Source organism: Bubalus kerabau, chromosome 6 (genome assembly GCF_029407905.1).
Source record: "Bubalus kerabau isolate K-KA32 ecotype Philippines breed swamp buffalo chromosome 6, PCC_UOA_SB_1v2, whole genome shotgun sequence".
NCBI lineage: Eukaryota > Metazoa > Chordata > Mammalia > Artiodactyla > Bovidae > Bubalus > Bubalus kerabau.
The window spans coordinates 111,295,989-111,311,980 of record NC_073629.1 but is presented as its reverse complement, the minus strand read 5'-3'; the positions used below and the strand labels follow the sequence as shown (position 1 = coordinate 111,311,980).

At 37.9% G+C, this 15,992-nt stretch overlaps 1 protein-coding gene across 6 annotated transcripts in view; it reads right to left on the bottom strand.

Annotated features, from left to right (window-relative positions):
- The window catches only part of ZMYM6 (zinc finger MYM-type containing 6), a 45,799-nt gene that overhangs the window by 15,077 nt on the left and 14,730 nt on the right, over positions 1-15,992 (bottom strand). For all 6 annotated transcript variants that reach the window (XM_055586444.1, XM_055586449.1, XM_055586445.1 and 3 more), the window contains 10 exons: positions 14,997-15,171; positions 14,707-14,898; positions 9,662-9,812; positions 8,926-9,041; positions 7,807-8,079; positions 7,483-7,633; positions 6,186-6,358; positions 4,289-4,439; positions 1,651-1,785; positions 1,169-1,209 (listed from right to left, as the gene is read on the bottom strand). In XM_055586444.1, the coding sequence (XP_055442419.1) occupies positions 1,169-1,209; positions 1,651-1,785; positions 4,289-4,439; positions 6,186-6,358; positions 7,483-7,633; positions 7,807-8,079; positions 8,926-9,041; positions 9,662-9,812; positions 14,707-14,898; positions 14,997-15,171 (1,558 nt within the window). The remainder of the gene's footprint in view (positions 1-1,168; positions 1,210-1,650; positions 1,786-4,288; positions 4,440-6,185; positions 6,359-7,482; positions 7,634-7,806; positions 8,080-8,925; positions 9,042-9,661; positions 9,813-14,706; positions 14,899-14,996; positions 15,172-15,992) is intronic.

The following is a 15,992-nucleotide window of genomic DNA, read 5'->3' as shown; positions in this document are numbered from 1 at the left end:
TGACTGAAAGCTGAAATGTTTTGATAACTTCAGCGCTAGCAGATATAGCTTGCCTGCTCATTTTTATATTCTTAAAACCTTGGTGGGCTTTAAACTTGAGAAGCCAGCCGTGACTTGTAGTGAACCTTTTTGTCTCAGTGTCACCTCCTTTCAAACCATCAAACATACTTCATGTCTTAGCACAGATGAGGGCTCGGCCTTAGGGGCACATTATGGAAGCATTGATCTTACACCTGTGTTGCCAGGACTTTTTCAATTTATTCCATCATCCTTGCCTGGTTACAAGATAATTTCGTGAACTAAAGGGTGTATCTGCTCTAAAACCACTTTGGGGTTTTTTGAACATTATCTCTAAGACCCTGCAGGGTGCACTCTCCTAAATTAACAGCATGAGATATCATAGCAATGGTCTAGCCTTCTTCACAGAGTTTTATCACATCTAACTTCTCCAAATTTATTGAATTTGGGGCACACTTTTTAGTACAGCACTACCACTTAATGAACCTGAATCACACTGTTATCTGACATTTTTTAAGACTTTTAATTGTATCAAGAGCAAATATTAAGAAAGCAACACAGTAACGAAAACATTAACCCAAGATCTGACACATTAAGTTTTGTGTGATATTGATAAAGGATGATAGGAATTTTGTTTTCCTGCTAAAGTGATGCTGACGTAAGACAGTGACATAGTCCGCAACTCTCTCAGGTGCGCGATTTGAAATTACGCATTTCTTTAAATTTTTTTTTTAAATTTTGGGAAGTTTCACAATAAAGAATTTAAATATTATTTTACTTTGCACTATTTTCAGCTTCACATAATCCAAAGATGCATAAAACAATACAGTGAACTTTTCCAGAACCTTCTAGTCTTAAAGAAAAATACTTGAAAGTAGTAAGAGAAAAATAAGCAGCCAGATGGAATTAACAAGTATTTAAAGAAACTAAGGAACCAGAAGACAAACAGTAAAACAAGTCAGAAATGCATTCTTATTAACGATCTAACTTTAAAATTCAAAAACAAAAATTAGTACATAGTATATTACTCCACTTTTTAAAACAACTAAGTAGCAAATAGAAATATACTCAGACATACATTAGAAGCTATATATCAAAATGAAACTAAACCCAAGGAACATTAATCAGGAAGATAATTAATAAAACTTACATTTTCAATGATCTTTGTTGCCTCTTTAGTAACAACTGCACCTGTTATAAATTAAAACATACATTATTATCCCTAGAATATACACAAGTAAACACTGAAACCAAGAGGTTACTTTCCTCTCTCTAAGGTGGTCTAGAGTCTAGTCCAGAATTTCTCAAAAAATAGTACAGGGAAATTTGGCATCAATATCACCTGGGGTGCTTGGTAAAGGCAAGGGATTCCTGGGCCCCAATCCCAACATACTGTGTTAGAATCTCTGATGTTAAAGGCAGCTATATTAAATCATTGGGATTCCTTAAAAAATAAATTATACATACCACTTCCTTCTCTATGCACGCCACCCTGCTTGCTACCCACTTCCCTCACGGACAGAGGGGCATGTTTCTTCATATAAATGTACATGTGAGTATTACCAGTAAGTGCTATTTACACTAGGAAAAAACCTCTACAGTTTACCCAAATGCCTTTACTTCACGTCATACCTTTTAAAACACCACTCCCTGTGGGCTGGGCAGGAGATATTTTTGCCAATGACACCACATTGGTTATAACTGGTGTTGTATTTGTCCTTGCAGCAGGGAGCGCCACTGAAGCAATGTGTGCCTTAGAAATATTTACTGATTAAAATAAACAAAAAGGTAAGACAAAAGGATCACATGCACACATTAAAAAAACTCTATTTAACAACTAAGTTTCAAGGCAATACAAATATATAACTGCATAACGTTGGGTTTCCCAAAGAAAGGCAATACCAAAGAATGCTCAAACTACCGCACAATTGCACTTATCTCACATGCTAGTAAAGTAATCCTCAAAATTCTCCAAGCCAGGCTTCAACAATACGTGAACCATGAACCTGCAGATGTTCAAGCTGGTTTTAGAAAAGGCAGAGGAGCCAGAGATCAAAATGCCAACATCCACTGGATCATCGAAAAAGCAAAAGAGTTCCAGAAAAATATCTATTTCTGCTTTATTGACTATGCCAAAGCCTTTGACTGTGTGGATCACCACAAACTGTGAAAAAACTCTTAAGAAATCTGTATGCAGGTCAGGAAGCAACAGTTAGAACTGGACATGGAACAACAGACTGGTTCCAAATAGGAAAAGGAGTACGTCAAGGCTGTATACTGTCACCCTGCTTATTTAACATATATGCAGAGTACATCATGTGAAAGGCTGGGCTGGATGAAGCACAAGCTGGAATCAAGACTGCCGGCAGAAACATTAATAACCTTAGATATGCAGATGACACCACCTTTATGGCAGAAAGCAAAGAAGAACTAAAGAGCCTGTTGATGAAAGTGAAAGAGGAAAGTAAAAAAGTTGGCTTAAAGCTCAACATTCAAAAAAGTAAGATCATGGCATCAGGTCCCATCACTTCATGGCAAATAGATGGGGAGACAATGCAAACAGCAGCAGACTTTATTTTGGGGGGCTCCAAAATCACTGCGGATGGTGACCGCAGCCATGAAATTAAAAGACGCTTATTCCCTGAAGGAAAAGTTATGACCAACCTAGACAGCATATTAAAAAGCACAGACATTACTTTGTCAACAAAGGTCCGTCTAGTCAAGGCTATGGTTTTTCCAGTGGTCATATATGGATATGATAGTCGGACTATAAAGAAAGCTGAGCACCGAAGAATTGATGCTTTTGAACTGTGGTGTTGGAGAAGACTCTTGAGAGGAGAGTCCCTTGGACGGGCAGGAGATCCAACCAGTCCATCCTAAAGGAAATCAGTCCTGAATATTCATTGAAAGAACTGATGTTGAAACTGAAACTCCAATACTGTGGCCACCTGATGCGAAGAACTGACTCATTTGAAAACACCCTGATGCTGGAAAAGATTGTAGGCGGGAGGAGAAGGGGACGACAGGATGAGATGGTTGGATAGCATAACCGGCTCAATGGACATGAGTCTGAGTAAACTCTGGGTGTTGGTGATGGACAGGGAGGCCTGGTGTGCTGCAGTCCATGGGGTCGCAAAGAGTTGGACACGATTGAGCAACTGAACTGAACTGAACTGAACTGAATGTTGGGTTGGGTGATCCTGTTTAGTGTTCACTGGGACTTAAAGGGTGCCTAATTCTCTAAAATTAGAAACTTCAAATACTTAATGCATAAAAATACAGTTATCGGCTTCAGGATTGACTGGACTTTTCCATTAGTGAATGTTAAAATTTCTACACCGAAAGCTTGATTCAAATGAAAATTTAACCTGATAATTTTTATAAATAAGTTGGTGACGTAGCTCTTCATCCACATAAGAACACTGATTTTGTTAACCCACATTATAGAATGAAAATTCCACCATTACCCGGACTGGTCTTAGGGAATGGATGATAACACAAAAGATTAGCACAAGGCATATGTGGTCAAGGTGATGATTAATAAGATTGCAAAAGTAGACAAAGGCTAGACCATAAAGCCAGAGCATGTGAATCGTGTCAATTCAGGAGCACTCCAGGCTTTGATAAGAGAACATAACATCAAATGTTTTTAGCCTAACTCAGAGAAGTGCTACTTCAGAGAGCTACTTTCAGAACATGCCACATTTCTATTCATCTGGATATTTTGACCACATTAGCTGTCCTACTTGCAAAATTATTTTATTCTTAGCCAGGAAAAACTTTGCTACCCATGAAGAACTGGTCTACTTTATTTTTTCTGATATAATTAATGTGTTGTTCTTTTTCCCTTGGCTACAAGCGAGCTCTGAATCAAATCTCATACCAGTAACAGCCACTATATTAACATATCCTCTTCCTTTGTTTGCCCTGATTTCTATTTTTATTTCTGCTTTATTAACTGAATAGCAACATATCACTTAGTGTAAGTTATTTATATACAGATAAATTCAATCAAAAGCAAACAAATCTAATTTTCCTAGAAAATTATTGCTTATGTATTTATTGATTCCTTGGTATGTTTGATTTTGAAAACAAAAAGCATCAAGATTAATTTGCCCACTAGGGCAATCTTTAAGGATTCTTAAAGGAAAATTTAAGTAAATTTAGGCTATCTGAATGCAGTGAAATTTTATTATATTATTTACAACTTTGAGTGCTGACAGTAACTTAGCACTGACAGAAAGATCCCATTAACCAAGTTTAATTTTACCTTTATTTTGTGAAAAAGGGTCATTCATAATTTGCTGACGATGACAAAACTCCAAGACACAAAATAGGTTACAGAAATGTTTGATGTTTCCTCGCCATTTTATGGACTCACTTAGCTTTCCCTGCCGTTTACAACCATCACACTTGGCCATCTGAGAAAGAAATGTGAAACAGGATAGGCTGAAAACTATAAAATAATGAAAACATAACACTAATCATAAAACTAGAAGGAACTATGAAAACAGAATGTATGAGTCAGTTGAGATCACAAAATGTAAGGTTCCTACCTCAAGATATTGTAGTCAAAAATATATACACTATTCATTTTATATAGATGCCCTCAACTGAGAGGATATAAAAATTGATCTCCTGTTTTCAAAATTACTGGTGAAGGAATCAAAAGATAGGCTTTTTTGGCTTTTTTTTTTTTAAGGTTAAGAGGCAGCCTGCTGCTGCTGCTAAGTCACGTCAGTCGTGTCTGACTCTGTGCGACCCCACAGACGGCAGCCCACCAGGCTCCCCTGTCCCTGGGATTCTCCAGGCAAGAACACTGGAGTGGGTTGCCATTGCCTTCTCCAATGGATGAAAGTGAAAAGTGAAAGTGAAGTCGCTCAGTCGTGCCGACGCTCAGCAACCCCATGGACTGCAGCCTACCAGGCTCCTCCGCCCATGGGATTTTGCAGGCAAGAGTACTGGAGTGGGGTGCCACTGCCTTCTCCAAGAGGCAGCCTACTGCAGTATAAAGAATATGGGCTATGGTCACTCTGCTGTGCACCTGGACTGATACATCATTGTTAATCAGCTATACTCCAATATAAAATAAGTTAAAAAAAAAAAGAAAGAATATGGGCTTTGTAGTCATAAAGACTTTGATTCATTCAAAAAATATCTAACTAGGTTTCCTTCGTCTTGAGCATTGAGATAGGTCCTAGTCATATAATTATGAAAACGACATACCTTCTCTCAAAGAAAACTATATTTTAGGTAGCTAGACAAGTAAACAGGTGATTTTACTGGAGTGTTACAGGTGCTGTTCCTCTCCTACCAGATTCTTGATGGGAACATTACATAACCTCCCTGGACCTAACTCTTTTTCCTTATTTATAAACAGGCAATACCAGAACAACCTAACAATAGCAATACTATACCTTATCTCTTAGGATTGTGAAAGTGTTAGTCACTTAGTCGTGTCCAACTCTTTGCAACCTGATGGGCTATAGCCCACCAGGCTCTTCTGTCCATGGGATTCTCCAGGCAAGAAAACTGGAGTGGGTAGCCATTTCCTTCTCCAGGGATCTTCCTGACCCAGGGATCAAACTTACATCTCCTACACTGTAGGCACATTCTTTTACCATCTGAGCCACCAAGGAATGTGGTGAAAATTAAATGAAATAATATTTATGAAGCATCAGACATGTATTAGTGGTTAAATTGCAGCTTTTGTTGTTAGGCTTTCAAAAAAGTAATTTTAAAAAAAGAAGGTAGATGAAGGGTAGGGAGGTCAGAGTCATTTAACTCATGAAGTGAGAGCAAAGGCTCACTTCAAGTTCCTCAGAACCACTTCTGAATGAGAGAGCCACTTAAGGCAACATAACTGTGTAAAATTTCAACTACAAAGAACTAAAAGTTATAAATAAGATCCGTGTGCCTTACAAGAAAGCAAAAAATAAAAGGAACAGTTCCCCAAACAACAATTAAATCTCCAAAAATCCTATCTTCTTGACCCCAAAGATTTCATGTTTGTAGTCAACTGAATTTTGTTTTAGGAGCCCACAGCCCATAATTTATTTATTTACCTAGTTCTGAACAACCAATTTCTCTTCACATAATCTGAATATATTTTAAATAGAAAATAACTGTACCAACTTCAGAAAGTCAAAGAGCTATATCATACTTACCTGATAAAACAGAACAGTAAATTTGGTCATGCAATCTTCACAACAGAACTCTTCCAACTTGCCCTCCAGTCGATTTTCTACCAAATTAGGGGATGTCTGTGAACAGTAACTGCACATCTTACAGTAGCTTCCCCATCGTTCTCCAAAGTCACGGGCAGAGAGGAATTTGCAAACTGAGAACCAGAAGGATAAAAGGAAGATACATCAAGTTTACATTAACCAGAAGGCAGTGAAGTGAATTTCTACAGTCTTCAATAATACCAGCCTTAAGCTAACTTCTAAATCTGGACACAATTATTTGGCTCTAGGTTAAAAGATAGTCCTATCTGTATTCACAAAACAAACTCATATCACCTTTGAAACATACACTCTAAATATTAGGTTATCTATATTCAGAAACATAAGAGGTATAAAAGTTCTTTAAGCCGAGAAGCAGTAATTGCCCAAGTACCCCATTTATGAAAGGGTACAAAAAAAGATCTCTGAAGTTAAACTTACAAAGAGATTTTCTATACTCCATACTAATACCATTGTTCTAATTATATTTGGAAAGGTTTTCTTTATTGAGATTATTATAACATTTAAAAGCATAGACTTAGAGGTGAGTTAAGTATGCTGCTGCTGCTGCTAAATCGCTTCAGTCGTGTCCGACTCTATGCGACCCCATAGACGGCAGCGCACTAGGCTGCCCCGTCCCTGGGATTCTCCAGACAAGAACACTGGAGTGGGTTGCCATTTCCTTCTCCAATGCGTGAGAGTGAAAAGTGAAAGTGAAGTCGCTCAGTCGTGTCCAACTCTGGGCGCCCCCATGGACTGCAGCCTACCAGGCTCCTCTGTCCGTGGGATTTTCCAGGCAAGAGTATGGAGTGGGGTGCCATTGAGTTAAGTATAAACTCAATAAAAAAGCTTCAAATTATACCTCAAAAAAGAAATTTCTTGAAAATTAATTGTGGATTAATAAGGCACCCCACTCCAGGACTCTTGCCTGGAAAATCCCATGGACGGAGGAGCCTGGTAGGCTCCAGTCCATTGGGTCACTAAGAGTCGGGCATGACTGAGCAATTTCACTTTCACTTTTCACTTTCATGCATTGGAGAAGAAAATGGCAACCCACTCCAGTACTCTTGCCTGGAGAATCCCAGGGACAGAGGAGCCTAGTGGGCTGCCGTCTATGGGGTCGCACAGAGTCGGACACGAGTGAAGCGACTTAGCAGCAGCAGCAGCAGCAGCCCAACTCATCACAAATTACTTCATAGCCACCACATGCTCTATGGCTACAACTGAGCTTTTTTCTTACCTTCACTACAGAATGGCTTATCTACTCCTGAGAATCGTACAGTCTCCTTTATAATTTTCTGTAGTTTACAGTAGTCACACATTGCCATAACTCTATTTTTCTTTTTGTATTCATCAGAGCAAAGCTTGCCACAAAACAGAAACATTCTCCCCTACAGAAGAAGAACAGTCATTAATATCTAATTAAAGTGTTGCTTTATTTTTAAGAAATCTTTTTCTTTCTCACTTCAAAGAAAACTGAGTGAGTGATGTCAAACATGAAAAGACAAAAATGCTTCTATTGGATAAACTCATATATTCAATCCCTTTTATGATCTCCCTTTACCTTGTAAAATAGAAGTTCTGGTTTTGTCGCAAACAGATGGTTACAGTGCTGACACCTGAGTCTGACAATCCTATGGGTTAAAGCAACTTGCTGGAACTGAGCAGGAGGCTGCAGACTGGCTGCAACAGAGCCACTGACGGAGCGGGGGGAAAAGGCAGAGGTGTGACCTCTTCCGGCTGACACTGCCGATCCAGAGGGTGGGCTTACAATCATTTGGGTCTGAGATACAGGCACTGCCGAAGAGTTTGCTCCTTTTGGCTTGTTAAATACATTCTGAATAAATACAGATAAGGCAAAGATTGTATCAAGGAAGAAATAAGATAACTTGGTCATTTTCATTTTCTCATTTTAATAAATTAATTTCCCCCAATGTTTCTGCAAAATTTTCTTAAGGAGTTCACAGAAGAGTTGAAATGGCATATTCCCAGAATAGGACTGAGGAATGTAGCACTAAAAGGTTGCAAAACAAAACAAAACAAAACAAAAAACGCTGCAGACTAAAATTCAGGCTTTCCAGACAAAGATCTCTAGTACATAACTCTAATAAATAAGACCAGGCTTCTCCTTTCCCTCCACCTGCACACCTATTACCAACCAGAATCTCCTAGCTATTAAGAGCACAGTGGCCACTTTGCTTTCTCCCTGGGGCCAAGGATACTACATCAGGGATCTTCCCACCCAGGAGGATCACTAAATTCTACCCTTTCTCTGTGTATTAGAGAGTAAGGAGAGAGTGTGACAAGTGGAGGCTTCCAATTCTGTGCCAGGAGTCATGATGTATCTGGCCCAGGATGAGAGGAACGGACACAGGTGCCCATCACCATGCCACCTATCCAAACCACAGCCTACTTCCATTCTTTTGAAAGGGAGACGGCCAAGAGCGAAAGTGGAAGAGAAAGGCAGTTTAGGTGAGAACGCTGAATAAAGAAGGACTAAAGCTCAAATCTTGGGCTCAGACATTTTGCAGAAATGACCTCTTGGACTACAATTGAATAGAATCTCTTTTCTTCCTAACTGAAGCTTAATCTTTGATAAGGATGGTCCCTTCAGCAGTTAACATTTTGCCATAGACCACTGCCTAAGAGAACTGCAAGGGTACAGTACTACCTAAGGTCATACCTGGAAAGCCACCACACAACTGGAGTTGCAGAAGCTGTGTATCGTTCCATTGGACATGGCCAGGTGATACTGAGGGATTGCTGAAGTTTTACAACTATGGCACAAAACCTGGACACCTTGGTAACAAAAAACAAAAATCAATGACTAAGGTACACAGATGAACAAATAAACCAAAAATGTATTAGGGGAGTAAAAATATCAAATATTCAATAATATGCAAAACAAAAATGAAAGAACTTTATAGTAACATGTACAGCTAACTACAATTAAGTCCCACTTATACAAAAATTAACTTGGAATGTATATGTGTTTTTTGCTCTTTTCACATACGAAATTACAAAATAAATACTCTGATCAAGAAAATCACTGAAAAACTTTGCTGCTTAAAAATCAGCTCTTTGAGGGACTTCCCTGGTATCCAGTGGTTAAAATTTCACCTTCCAATGCACAGGGTGCGGGTTCGATCCCTGGTTGGGGAACTAAGATTCCACATGCCTTGCGGCCAAAAAAAAAACATAATACAGAAACAATATTGTAATAAATTCAATGAAATTTTTTTTAAATGGTCACATCAAAAAAATCTTAAAAAAAAATCAGCTCTTTGAAACTAAAGCAACCTTGGGTCTTTATTTAAACCACACAGATTGCTTTAGTTTTGTAATAAAGTAGAAAAAAAAGCAGTTACATTCCTCTTCAATAGTTACAAAATCTATAAATGTATGGAATTAAACACTACCTGAAGAAGTAACTGTCTTAACTCTGTAAGCAGATAAGCAATTAATAGAGCAGAAAAGCTCTGTTTTTCCTGAGTCATTCGTAGTCTCAATCATCTCAGCTGAGGGCCTCAATGATTTCCCCAAGGCATACGGAGGAGTTTGGGCTGAATTCTATTAAAATAAAATAACATGTAAATACCAAGTACAAGCACACATATATACATATGCTGTAAGGAAAGAAAAAAGGAAAAGCTACCTACAACCAAAGCCTCTGGCTAAAGAATCTGAGCATGATATTTGACAATGATAGAAGCTACACCAAGTATAGATTTTCCTAAAACTGGGATGTGGGAAAAATAAGTTCTTTCATTTACTAATACAGGCGCACTTCATTTCATTGTGCTTCACTTTATTATGCTTTGCGGATACTGCATTTTTCACAAACTGAAGATTCTGTGGCAATCCTGCGTCAAGCAAGTCTATCAGTGCCATTTTCCCAACAGCCTTTGCTCACTGTGACACATTTTTGGTAAATCTCGCAATATTGCAAACTTTTTCATTATTTTGTTATGGTTGTCTGTAATCAGTGATCTTTAATGTTACCATTGTACCTACTTTGGGGCTGCCATGAGCCACAGCCATTTAAGACAAGCTTAACTGGTAAATGTTGTGTGTGCTCTGACTGCTCGTTTCCCGTCACTCTCCCTCTCCTCAAGCCTCCCTATTCCCTGAGACACAATAATACTGCAACTAGGCTAATTAATACCCTACAATGATCTCCAGATAGTCAAGTGAAAGGAAGAGTCACGTATCTTTCACTTCAAATCAAAAGCAAAAAATGATTAAACTTAGAGAGGAAGACATAAAAAGCTGAGGCAGGCCTAAAGCAAGGCCTCTTGTGCCAGTTAGCCAAGTTCTGAATGCAAAGGAGAAGTTCTTGAAGGAAATTAAACATGCTGCTCCAGTGAACACACAGATGTTAAGAAAGCAAAAATGTCTCACTGCTGATATGGAGGAAGTTTTAGTGTCTAAAAAGATCAAAGCAACCACAATGTTCCCTTAAATCAAAGCCTAACCCAAAGCAAGGCCCTACCACTCTTCAATTCGATGAAGTCCGAGACAGGTGAGGAAACTTCAAAAGAAAAGTTTGATGTGGGCAGAGATTGGTTCATGAGTTTTAAGGAAAGACATCATCTCTATAACATCAAAGTACAATGGAAAGCACCACGTGCTGATGCAGAAACTACAAGCTATTCAGAAGATCCAGTTAAGATCATTAACAAAGATGGCTACATTAAACCACAGATTTTCAATAGAGATGAAACAGCCTTCCATTGGAAGAAGATTCCATCTAGGACTTTCATCCTACAAAGAAGCCAATGTGTGGTTTCAAAGCTTCAAGGAAAGGCTGACTCTCTTGTTAGGGGCTAATGCAGCTGGTAACTTGAAATGGAAGCCAATGTTCACTTATTATTCTAAAAATCCTAAGGCCCTTAAAAATAAGGCTAATTCTACTCTGCCTGTACTCTGTAAATGGAACAACAAAGCCTAAATGACAGTGTATCTGTTGACAATGCGGTTTACTGAATATTCGAAGCCCACTGTTGAGACCAACTCCTCAGAAAAAAAGATTCCTTTCAAAATACTACTGTTCAATGACGATGCAAAAAGTCACACAAGAGCTCAGACAGAGATGTACAATGAGATTAATGTTGTCTGAAAACATGCCTGCTAACAAATCATCCATTCTGCAGCCCATGGATCAAAGAGTAATTCTGACTTTCAAGTTTCATTATTTAAGAAATACATTTTATAAGGCTATTGCTGCCATAGATAGTGATTCTTCTCATAGATCTGGACAAAGTAAATGAAAAGCCTTCTGGAAAGGATTCACCATTCTAGATAGCGATTCATGGGAAAAGGTCAAAATATCTACATTAACAGGAGTCTAGAAGAAGTTGACTCCAACTTTCAAGGATGACTTTGAGAGATTTAAGACTTCCGTGAATAAAGTAACTGTGCATGTGAAGTCACTTCAGTCATGTCCGACTCTTTGCAACCCCATGGGCTGTAGCCCACCAGGCTCCACTGTGCATGGGATTCTCCAGGCAAGAATACTGGAGTGGGTTGCCATGCCCTCCTCCAGGGGATCTTCCCGACCCAGGGATCGAACCCGTGTCTCCTGAGGCTCCTGTACTGCAGGCGATTCTTTACCGCTGAGCCACCGCAGAAGCCCCTGCAGACTGGTAGAAATAGCAAGAGAACCAGAATTAGAAGTGGAGCCCAATGATGGGACTCAATTTCTGCTATCTCATTATAAAACTTTAATGCACACAAAAAAGTGATTCCTTGAGATGAAATCTACTCCTGTAAAGATGCTGCAAAGATCGTTGAAAAAAAAAAAAAAAAGATCGTTGAAATGTCAACAAAGGATTTAGAATATTAAGTAAGTTTAGTTAATAAAGCAGTGACAGAGTTTGACAGGATTGACCCCCATTTTGAAAGAAGTTCTACTGTGGGTCAAACGCTATCAAACAGCATTGTATGGCTAGAGAGAAACTGTTTATGAAAGGAGAGTCAATCCATGCAGCCGACTTCATTGCTGTCTTATTTTAAGAAACTGCCATAGCCACCCCAACCTTTAGTAATCACCATGCTGAGCAGTAAGTAGCCATTAACATCGAGGCAAGACCTTCTTCTAGCAAAGAGATTATGACTCTCTGAAGGCTCAAATGAATGGTTAGCATTTTTAAGCAGTAACGTATGTTTAAATTAAGGTATGCACATTATTTTTTAAGACATAATTCCACTGCACACGGCATAGTATTTACACAGTATAGTGTAAAACTTTTATATGCACTGGGAAATCAAAAATTCATGCGTCACTTTATTGCAATATTTGCTTTACTGTGGTGGTCTGGAACTGAACACGTATTATCTCTGAGGTATGCCTATAAACGCTCTCTTTCTAAAGGGGAGGAAAAGGTACATTCTGAATAAGTTAGTTATCTAGTAAGCTGCTTTCCTAGCTATAGAAACTGGATTAACTCAATTATACCTCTAAAACTCTTAACTGATGAAAACTCTATAAATACCATTTTGGAATTATTTAAGGATAAGTTGTTCACTTTTTGAAAGGACCCACTGAGACCTGAAACATACCTCTTTAAACCAAATATATATAAATGATATATACGTGTGTGTATATATATATATACATTATATTTGTGTATATATGTATATAAGAATTGCTAATATAATCTTCCTTTATTGCAATGGTCTAGAACCAAACTCACAATATTCCTGAAGTATCTCTGTAAAATAAAAACTGAAAAAAATTAGTAACTATTCAAATATATTTGCAACAACAAAATACATTAAAAATAATGAATTAATTAGTCATAACATACTTTTCTCATTACAAATAATCAGAGACCAAGTAATCCACAAAACCTAAGGACCACCCCCAGGAGAGACTTGGACATCAGTCTAAGAGAGAGTCAACCACCTTGAAGGTCACTTTACTAGTAAAACTCTTTAGCAGGAGACAAAAAAGATGTTTAATGTATATTAGGAGATTCTGCAGAACTACCTGTTTTTCAAGCTGAGTTTCACAATAAAATTTGCCTGTAAGTTTATTCACGTTTTAAGAAACACAATAATACTGGCCACCATTTATATAAATTAAAAATATTATTACTTACTGAGTGCTCATCATGAGCCAGGCCCCATACTAAGCAATTTTATGTACACTGTACCATAAAACCCTTCCAATAACATAGTGAGATACTTTAAAAAATTATATTAACAAACTGTAACTTTAATTAACTTAACCAAAAAAACCCAAAAAACAGAAAAGTAGGAGACTGAACTTACTTCATCTGGATCCAAAGTCCAGGCTCCTAGCCACTACCCTATACAGTCACTGGCACACTGTAAAATCTTTCACCAATAAATTACACAGGGAAGTAAAAGGTAGGAAAACATAAATTGCAAGGTTTCTTTACATAATCTTCTGGGTAAAAGAGGAACACCACTTATACAGTGGACAGAATACAATACCAGTAACAAAATCAGGAATGGAACTGATCTGGGGACTATACACACACACACACACACACACACACACACATATAACACGGATTCTATTCTCACAAAAATAGTAAGCAGACTGCCGAAAGTGGCTAAGTTCCTAGAAAAAGGATACTTTATAAAGATGAATGTCCATTACCAACTGCTCAGAGGAATTAAACCAAACTCCCTAACTGAAAAAAAAATTTAATTATCATTTACACGTTTTTTGAAAATAATAACTTCTTTTTTTCAGGACCTCCCTGGCAGTCCAGTGAGTAAGACTCTGTGCTTCCAATGCAGGGGGCACAGGTTCAATCCTTGGTCAGGGAACTAAGATCCCACATGTCACATGGTACAGCCAAAAAATAAATAAATAAAAATAAATTTTCAGTTTATTTCTTAAATAAATAACTTTTAAAGACCCCATATTATTCAGCAATGATTAAATTGACACAAATTAATACATTTAGTAGCAAAACTAATAAATAAAAATTAGCTAAAGTTAAAAAAAAGGCACTTGGAAAACAGAAAAATGCAAAAAAAAAAAAAACCTAAAGCATCCTAATAAAGCAATGTTGCCAAAATAATGACAATTAATTCCAAAACACACTTAAAATACATACTGTCTAAAACGAAAAAGATATGTTTTATATTTGCTGATTATATCATTTTTTAACTCTTGGTCATAGTTTATCCACAATAATATGGGGTTTTCTTCACTATCAATAGAGCACAAAATATTTCAGACTCATGAAATTATGTTTGTGAATTCGTGGCCATGAAGGAACCCTAAAGAATGATCTAGTTCAGCTATCTTATCTTACTATCAAAATCAACCCTTAAAGTTTCACAATCTATCCCATTCTTCTGGAGGGGAAATCACACACAAGATCAACTGGCGGGAAGAGCTCCCTCTATTCTGCACTTTGTTCCTGTGCCGCCACCTGGAAAGGGGCGCGCCTGACAGGGCACCGGAGCCTGCCGTTCGTACCTGCTTATATGCCGTGATGCTTGTGGAACTAAAGACCTTCTGGGACCGGCAGGGACCAGAGCTACTGTAGCAGTAGCTCCCACAGTTCTCACAACAGTTCATGGTGAGGTTGTTGGTAGAATGAAATTTTGAAAAACAGGCATCGCTACAAAGACCATGTACCACATTTTGATATTTAACTTCAAATCGAATCTAGGAAAGAAAAACACACACAGATACAAAGTAAGCAGAGCCAGTAGAAAACCTCTGACTTGTGAACAGAATCTGAATAAAGACGAAATAGGACTTACATCAGCATTCTTCTGACACATACTGCACTTAGTTGAAATGCTATTGGTATATATGGTAACAACAGGTTTTCTCTTCAGCTCATAAGAAGAAACGCATGATTGGCTGCAGAAATCTTTGCTAGGAGAGGAATTTTCAAATTGGGTTGTGATCACATCCTTTGGATTTAAAATGTCTCTAAAAATAAATAACAAAGGCAAAATGAAATGTGTTCTCCCTAATTGTAATCTCTTCCTCTTTGTGAGCTAAAATAACTACATTTACTAAGGGCAGCTATTGTATAAGCAGAAAATGGCTGGCCCTGGGACAGGCTTCTGGAAAACTGGGTTTGATGATTAGTTCTATTACTTCTCAGCTGAGGGACAATGAGTGAGGCAACAGGCAATTACTGGCTCAATTTCCTCATGTATAAAATGGAGTTCATAAAACTTAATTTATAGACGTGTTGAGGGAGAATTACATTTAAAAGATATCCAGCCAGATGCTCATGAAAAAAACATTGAGGCTTCCAGTTCCAACCAAGTTTCATCTACTGGAGCCAAAAAGAACAAGTGTCCATCCCACAACCAGACCACAAAACACTTGTCCTCCTATGAGCCAGCAGCTGCCAAGAGTAGAAACATAAATGAAACAACGAATGAAAAAATTTTTTATTCAAATGTAAGATTTGAGAAACATAAATTATCAAAGATTTGCATTAAAAATTAGCATGATATAGAAAACTTCACTGTAACTGAAGAGATCCAAGAAACAAATGACAAACAAAAGGGTTATTAAGGCTTGGTATCAGAGGACAGATGGAAACAAGAATGAGACGAAAAGAAGAGAAATAACTGAGTTGCTCTATGAGACTCCTAGAGTTATTTTGTGACAGCTCTCTGTTACGATAAGCACTGCCAGTAAAAACAGAGGCTAAGTTACTGCCATTCTTCTGACAAGTATAAAAACTGAAGGAAAGAGTCATTAATTAGAAACACTAGCACAGGCCCCATAGTAAA